The sequence below is a fragment of the Oryzias latipes genome, chromosome 7, assembly GCF_053564925.1.
Source record: "Oryzias latipes strain Hd-rR chromosome 7, Olatipes_Hd-rR_3.1".
In the NCBI taxonomy this organism is placed as follows: domain Eukaryota; kingdom Metazoa; phylum Chordata; class Actinopteri; order Beloniformes; family Adrianichthyidae; genus Oryzias; species Oryzias latipes.
The window spans coordinates 15,008,240-15,016,086 of NC_136243.1; the positions used below are offsets into that span (position 1 = coordinate 15,008,240).

The following is a 7,847-nucleotide window of genomic DNA, read 5'->3' on the forward strand; positions in this document are numbered from 1 at the left end:
CGAAACCGTTGGCAGTTTGTGTTTTTATAGAATAACACGCAAACACACCCTTGTCGCTTATTGGTCGAGGCGTTTTGGCGCGGCAGGCCATAGCCAATCGGAGAATTGTTTTTTTGATCACGTCGATGCAAAGATAGCCAGCTAGCGGATAATACAAACACAAAGTATTTTAACGCGCTAAAGTGGTCGGTAATGACTTAAATGTATGTTTAGTTTCGCTTTTCTGGAAAGAAGAAAAATATTTCGGATTTATTTCGTGAATAAGTGGTGCAGTCTTCAGAGCTAGGACTCCAAAACACGGTAACGCAAGCTAACGGAGTTAGCCTCCGATTGCTAATCTTTAACATATTTCGCGCAGCCTTGGACAATACGAGAGCTGCTTCCTGTTTGAGGTTTATCTGGGATCTATGTTGTATTGCGACTCAATAATAAAATTTAGAACGGATAGTAAACCAGCTAGGTGGTTTAATCGATTGCACTTACTTATCTAGTTTAGAGCTGCTGGGCTACCTTAGCCCGTTAGCTCTTTTGTAGCTAGCATGAGTGAATTGTCGGACTGCGAACAGTCCGCTGAGTCTGGATCGAGGAAACGAAGTTCATCACCCGACCAGGACGAAAACGACAAGGTCCCCCTAAAGTTCACCAAAGTGACTGAGCTGCCAAACGAAAATGCAGCTGCTTCTTCGGAAAATTGCAACAATTGCGAATCTGATATTAAAGAAACAGCTAAGGAAGAGCCAAAAGATGATGGGAAACAAGCACATGCTTTGCAGACAAATCGTGGTTCAGAACACACGGATGGGGAGCGCTCACAGCCAGTCAACAGCTCCAGTGCTGAAAGCCAAGACAGTAGTACTACAGACAAACTGCAGTCCTCAGAAGTTAAGGGTTCTGCTGATTTAAAAGACCGTGTAACCGAAAAAACGACAGAGACAGAGCAGCATAAATCAAACCCTGTGGATCAGTCTGACTCAGCAGCCATAGCAGCTGCTGAAGCTCTTGCCAGTCTCACAGGGAGAGATGGAGAGGACAGTCAAGAGACGCCGTGCTCATCTGAAAAGGCAAAACAGGGAAAGCATGGGAGCAAGTACAAACAAGGTGGAGGCCATCAGTCTTCAAAAGCGGGCTTGAAGACACAGGCGGCGGCAGCAGACAGCTCCACATCTGTACGGGGTGCTGAAAGGAAAGATGACGCTCCTAAGGCGGAGGATGGGGAGGAATCTGTTTCTGGATCTTCTTCCACACCAAGCTCGTCTTTCCCGTCAGAGAATGAAGACAATGAAGACGGGGAGTGTGCCATCGTGTCAGTAAAAATGGCCCCCGAGATCAGGCAGTCGGTCGCTCTGCTCGCACAAGTACAGATGAGACTAGATGCTCTTGAGAAGAAAAGTGGCCGTCTTCACCAGAGGCTGGAGCAGAAGATAAGCCGTCTGAGGCGCCCACAGCTGGATCAGAGAAGCTCCATCACCAAGTCCATTCCAGGCTTTTGGGTGACAGCTGTATCCTTATAACGAAAGTGACCACGGAGTAACCCAAAGTGGCTGTTTATGCCTTTTGTTTGACATCTTAACATCAATGTTCCAGCTCTTGAACCATCCTCATCTTTCAGCCCACATTGATGAGACGGATGAAGATGCACTTAGCTACATGACAGATCTTGAGGTAGGCCGAATTTCAAAATCTGGGTGTTGGAAATGTAAAAAAACGCAAAAACTAAGTAGAGACATTTTTTTTGGTGTTCTCTCCAGATTGAATCTTTTAAGAACAACAAAATGGGTTACAGGATTCGATTCCACTTCAGACGAAACCCTTATTTTCAGAACAACATAATCATGAAGGAGCTGCACATCGGAATGGGAGGTAAACAAACCTGAATGTAATTCTTTAAACATGTGACATCTAATCTAGTGTATTTTAAGCATCTTATTTAGACTCTTTTTTTAGTAAGTTATCAACATTTTTTAAAGTTCAGATTTTCTAAAGACATAGTGTTGTGGTGAATATAAATGTACAAAAAAACAAACCATCTTGATCAGACACTGAACACCTTGTTTATGCCTTAAGGACCCCCCATGTCTTTTTCCAATCCTATCTTGTGGCACCGTGGACATAACTTGACCGCTCACAGTGAACCCAGGAAGTCATCTCGTGGCGTTTACGAGACCTTCTTCAGCTGGTTCAGCGACCACAGTAACCCAGGAGTAGATGATGTTGCACAGGTACTGATGATCGCATGCGGTTCACTTTTTTTTTTGTATTTAGGCACTCAGAGTCCAGCTGTATTGGGTTTGAAGTTCTGTCCTGCTGTATTAAATTTAGCGCAAAATAAAACTGAATTTGTGGAATCCATCTGCCATAGCAGCATCCAGGTTAATGTGAATGGGACTGCTCTGATAAACTCAAATATTTGATTATGATTTGGTTGTGTTGCTACTAGGGATTCTGGGTTTAAAGCCAATCTGGATGTGAATTGAATTGTGGAGAAAGGGAATCATTACATCTCTACTGCAAACCAGTTTATGTTGAAAGTGTCACATGTGTTGTGCTGAATTTAAGAAGCATTTATTATTTATTGTTTTATTACATTAAACTAAGCTTAGTATAAACCAGCTGAACATTTTTTTGTCATTATTAATTGCTTAATAGCAAATTTAAAAAAAAGATTTGTCTGAGTTTTTGTTGTTTTGTACACAAATCATTAATGAAAGCAAAACAAAAGGTGACCCAAAAATTGAGATTTAAATTGGAATTGTATGGAAAGTAAATTGTTGCATCCCTAGATTTTCCCTGTGAAGATGCTTCCATTAACAAAAAGCTATGATGTTTCTAGATGTGTAATGTAAACAGGATAGATGATTCTGGATCAACAGAACTGCAGAAGATGACGTGTGGTGATGTTTTCAGAAAACCAAGGATTTGTTTCCAGTATGATTTTATTGTTAAGGCCAGGGTCTGCCACTGTTCCTGCTTTCCTGCTGGATCTTTTCAAAACAAGAATAAAAAAAATCTGAATTTACAGAAATTGCATATTGGAAAAAAAAACCCTAACAGGGGGATTTTTCATGTTCATATTATTCTAAATTAACGTTTATAAAAAAAGAGATCTTATTTTTGTTACACTGCATTGTTAAAATCTATGAACGTTAGTTGAAGTCTATAAGGATATTATTGCTGATTTTATAGTTATGATGATTATTATTATGAAACTTTGGTAATTTTCTTAAACGAATCAACAAAAACTAGATGTTTGCTTTTTGACCCAAGGAATGAAGTTTCATACAATGAATAGTTTTTGAAAATGGGCCACACCAAAAATGTGTCCATGAGTAGAAAGTATTTTGTGTTTTATTACGCTGTGTGCCCACAGAAATGTACAACGTAGTAAAAGGAAACTGTATTAGCTGGAGCTCTGTTAATGACTCCTGTTGTTTTTGTTGTATAGATCCTCAAGGACGACCTCTACAGAGACCCGCTGAGATACTACCTCACTCCTCTCTGGGAGCCCAGAGAAAACGGCAGGTAAAAAAAACAAAGACGGAGGGCAAACCAATTATTAAGCTGTAAATCCTCTCAGCTGAAGTTCCTTTAATTATACACCATGTTTTTCCCAGTTTCCCGATGTGTTATTTCCTGCTGGGTGGAGCAGGTGGGGTGCATCCCGACATCATGATGTCTGCTGTCGTTCACCTGAACTTTGCTTTCCTCGCAGCAGTGCTGCTGACGCCAGAGCAGCGGGCAACGGCAACGGAGATGACTGCGTGGTGATCTCTGACTCGGACGATGAGCCCACCGAGGAGGCTGAAGGAAGCAAACGCCAACGCAGGGAGGAGGAGGAGGGTGATGAAGGAGAGGAGGAGGAGGAGGAGGAGGAGGAGGAAGAAGAAGAAGAGGAGGAGGAGGAAGATGGTGACAAGGGACAAAGTGCAAGTCAGTGTTAACAGTTAATGCATAACCTCAAACTCAAAACAGATTTTTATATCAGTAAAAACATTAAATAGTTGATGATTTCAAGACCAATGCTGTTTGGGGAAAAAAATCTTTAAGTTTTCTCATGTTGTGATTAAAAACTCATCAATCGTGACTCCACTGGATTAAAACCTGAATGTTGTATAATATGGAACTATTTTCTCTTTAGATGAGAGTCCAGACGAGGAAGAGGAGGGAGAGGAACAGGATGGTGGGGAAGAAATTGTGATTGATGGTAAGACCTCTTTGTGACACTTGCGCTTCAGAACATTTAAAGTCCCACTCCGATCATCTTTTGATCTATTTTAAAAATCTGTCTTTTTTCTGAAATCTAGATCACATTTGAATTTTTCCCACATAAAGTCTAGAGTGCAGATAAAGTTTAAAGCAGCTGCAGATATTTTACAGGGGAAGAAAAATAAACTTGGAAGCTAAATTCAGATGCCCACTTCAGCCTTAAAGAGAGAACAGTCCATGAAAATATTGCCTGATGGGTCTAGGCCCGAAAAAGATTGGGGACCAATGATCTACTATCAGAATGTAGCAGAGCAGGGAGCTTTTCTACATCACAACTACCATCTTTTTTTTTTGTCGGCTCCTGATTCACCATAAGTTGGAAAAGGATCGGAATGCTTTATTTCAAGCAATCAAAGCGAGAGTAATGCACTGTCAATACAATCAATCAACAAAGTTTTACTTCCATACAAACAGAGGATAGTTAGTCATCAAATCATAGATTGCTTGAAAGAGAGAGGAAGGAAGTGAACCTGTATAATCCTAACTCTGTTCTACCTTAACCAACGCAGATTCAGGTCATTAAGAATCCTTCAGATGAGAAAAAGGAGGTTCCTAATAATTATGTAAATACACATTAAACTCTTTCATCACAGCATATGCAGATCAAAATTAGAAAAATCTTGAATTAGACGTAACACTTTACTCAGAATTCTTCATAGCATTTACAGTTCAAGTATTTGACTGAAGAAATATTCAGAAATGTCGTTTTAAGCGTAATTTTCTTGATAAATGTCCTCCGTCGTGTAAACATGATTTTTGCCAAGTTAAAAAAATCCTTTTTCCATCTTACGGTTGGATCATTTTTACTCCTGCAGGTTCTGATGACAGTGATCCAGAGGAGGAGGAGGATGAAGAAGAGGAAGAAGCCTGAGGAATGAAGGATAACGAGTTGCACAGGAATCTACCCCCGCACCCCCACACGCCCAGAACGGCTCTCCTCCCTCACCAGGGAATGAGGCTCAGTGGATTCAGCTCCTGGATTTCACTTAGAATTTGCAGAGGCTGCTTGTAAAAACATGTATTTAAATGCCCCCAAAACAGCCCCCCCCCCCTTCAGTCTTCAGTGGTTTTAGCATTGTGGGGCAAAATGGCACCAATGGTGCGATCTGTTGAAGAGCCACCATAGGGACTTCCTGATGTTTGTAGTTCTTATGCACAAAAATATTTTTTTTCTCACCGAAGACGCACAGACTCTTTTTCAAATCAGGGTCAACTTTAATGACGAAGCCACGGCGGCGAGATCTTTCCTGTCAGAACTCTCTTTTCTGCTGTACCGTCATTCACTTTTTGTGTGCAGTGGAGGGACTTCAGTCGCCTTTTCTTGATGGCAGTTCATTTCGAAATCCCAAGTAAACCAACTCGGGTTAAATTATCAGCCCAAAAGTTTTTATCTTGTCAACTACGCCGGATGTGTTGAATTTGTTAGCATACATTTCAGAAAACACCAAGTTCTGAGCCAAAACATGTTCTCAGGGATGATCATGGTGGTTGGTATTTGTGTTGGAAAACCTTACTTCTCTTCAGACATTTGCACCTCCTTGTAGTTGGTTGTGTGTCAATAAGTGTGTACTCTACTGTAGTAAATATGTATGATGATTATCTCTTCCTGTTCTTCATATTTCCATCCCTTTATTCTCAGCCTACACTCTGTAATCCATTAACATGTAGTTTGAATATCATTTCCAGGAAATCCTGCATTTATGGAACCTGCTCTTACAGCAGACTCAAAAATATTTTTCAACTTTATTTGTATATTTAAACCCATGCAACACGTTTTAGGCCTTTTTTTCTTTCTAAAAAACTGGTATTTATTAGGTTTTTCTACACAATACGGCATGCCTGTTAGCACGAAATTACAGCAGCATAATGACAGATAGAGATGTGTAGAGGGAGCGTGCTGTACAGTCAGTCACAGAAGACCCTGGAAAAAGCTTAGTGTCTGGATTTACTTACTTTTCCTATGGAGCTGTGGATCTGTAAATAAATATGAATTGATTTGTTTGCAAAAAAGATTGGAGTTTTTTCACTGACTTGATCAGAAAAATTCTATTTTGTGTGATGTGTTTTCTAGAATGCCATAGTTAACTGATAACTACATGTTTATTATTTCCATTTATTTTTGTTTGTTGGAAAGTCCATATTTTGACTCCTACCTAATTAAAAAAAATGGTTGTTAGACCTTAACTTTTGTCTTTTGTGTGTGTACTTAATACAATGGAGATTTGGGACCCCATACAAAAGAAAAAAATAGTGAAAAATAAAAGAGAGAGTTAAAATTTTACAAAAAAAATAATTATAGGAAAACCAGTCAAAAATTCACTAAAATAGTTACACCTATAAAAATCACTATTTTTTGCAAGATTAATGTAAAAGTATGAGAAAAATAGCATTTTATAAAAAAAATGCAATTGTGAAAATAGTTTTTAATTTACTTGAATAAAAGCTTATAACTATGAGGGGAAAAAGTCTATTTTACAACAATAAATTTCCAATTATGAGAAAAAATTCAGTTATAAAGAGAAAATTTCAATTTACAAGAGGAAAGTCTTAAAACCCTTATAAGGAGTAACACTTTTACAAGAAAGAAGTTGTAAAATTATGAGAAAAAAGTCGGACACATATAAACAATCAATTTAGACAATAAAATCATAGTCATGCTTTTTTTAACTATTGTATTTAGCTTTAAAATGTCTCAGCAAAGACAACCAATTATTTCATTTATGTGCCAGACAAATTAAAAGCTGAAACTGTTATCTTTTTTTTGTAATTGCACAACTTTATTTTTGTGAAATTACACCTTTTAAAAAAAGCATGGCTTTATCCTTGCTATATTACGAGTTTTCAAATCATAAAATTATGGGAAAGGATTGTACGAGAACAAAGTCTCAATTTATGGGAAAGAAGTCTAAATCTTACGAGAAAAAGTTGTGCATTAATCAGCACAAACTAAATATTTTGAAAAAAAAAAGTAGAGTTTTTTCCCCTCATGATTGTATTGTATTGCAGTTTGTTGTGTACTTTTTCTTCTTTTTTTTCTGCTGTCCGCATTACTCCGTCGTAACATAATGCCGTTGCATCATTATCCTAATTTAATTTTCAAATACTTCTGAGAAAATTGCGTAAATGTGTTGCACAAAATCGCCACAAGATGGCAGTGTTGAGAAACGCTGTGCCATGTTTATTAACCAGGTTGCAACAGAATACAGCTTAAGTTAAAAGTGTGCATAAAATGAATGTTCTAAAATTCATACGTCTCAAACTTTACTTTTTAAAGCTTTTTTTCTTCCTCCGGCAAAACCAAAGTGTTGCAATGCAAACTTCTCTCTGCTATGACTGGATGCAAAAAACCCTGAAAGGAGGGGGAAGAAAAACACGAGATAAAGCTGCTTTTTTGTGTTCCGTCTGATGTGAGCGGTGTGATATTGACAGTTTGAATGCAGCAATGCAAATAACCGCAGGAGAGGCATTTTTGAGCAAGCCCAGACAAAGGAGCCGCTGCTCTGTTGCAACGAACGCCTAAACCCTTGATTCCTCTTTTAATGCACAGCTATAAATATTCTCCACCAGCAAAAACCTGTCCCGCA

The 7,847-nt window shown here is 38.7% G+C and overlaps 1 protein-coding gene across 4 annotated transcripts; it reads left to right on the top strand.

Moving 5' to 3' along the window:
* Window positions 1-16: 16 nt before the first annotated feature.
* On the top strand, window positions 17-6,447 carry tspy (testis specific protein Y-linked). Of its 4 annotated transcripts, none has more exons than XM_004070940.5 (8): window positions 17-1,499; window positions 1,585-1,662; window positions 1,749-1,860; window positions 2,065-2,219; window positions 3,443-3,519; window positions 3,710-3,927; window positions 4,136-4,201; window positions 5,079-6,447. In XM_004070940.5, exons 1-8 carry the CDS (start codon window positions 540-542, stop codon window positions 5,132-5,134), a joined length of 1,722 nt encoding a protein of 573 aa, XP_004070988.1. In that variant the 5' UTR covers window positions 17-539; the 3' UTR covers window positions 5,135-6,447. The 4 variants fall into 4 exon arrangements, with proteins under 4 accessions (XP_004070988.1, XP_078805951.1, XP_011475771.1 ...); XM_078949825.1 differs by having other exon boundaries at window positions 3,710-3,837; XM_011477469.4 differs by having other exon boundaries at window positions 3,713-3,927.
* Window positions 6,448-7,847: the final 1,400 nt, after the last annotated feature.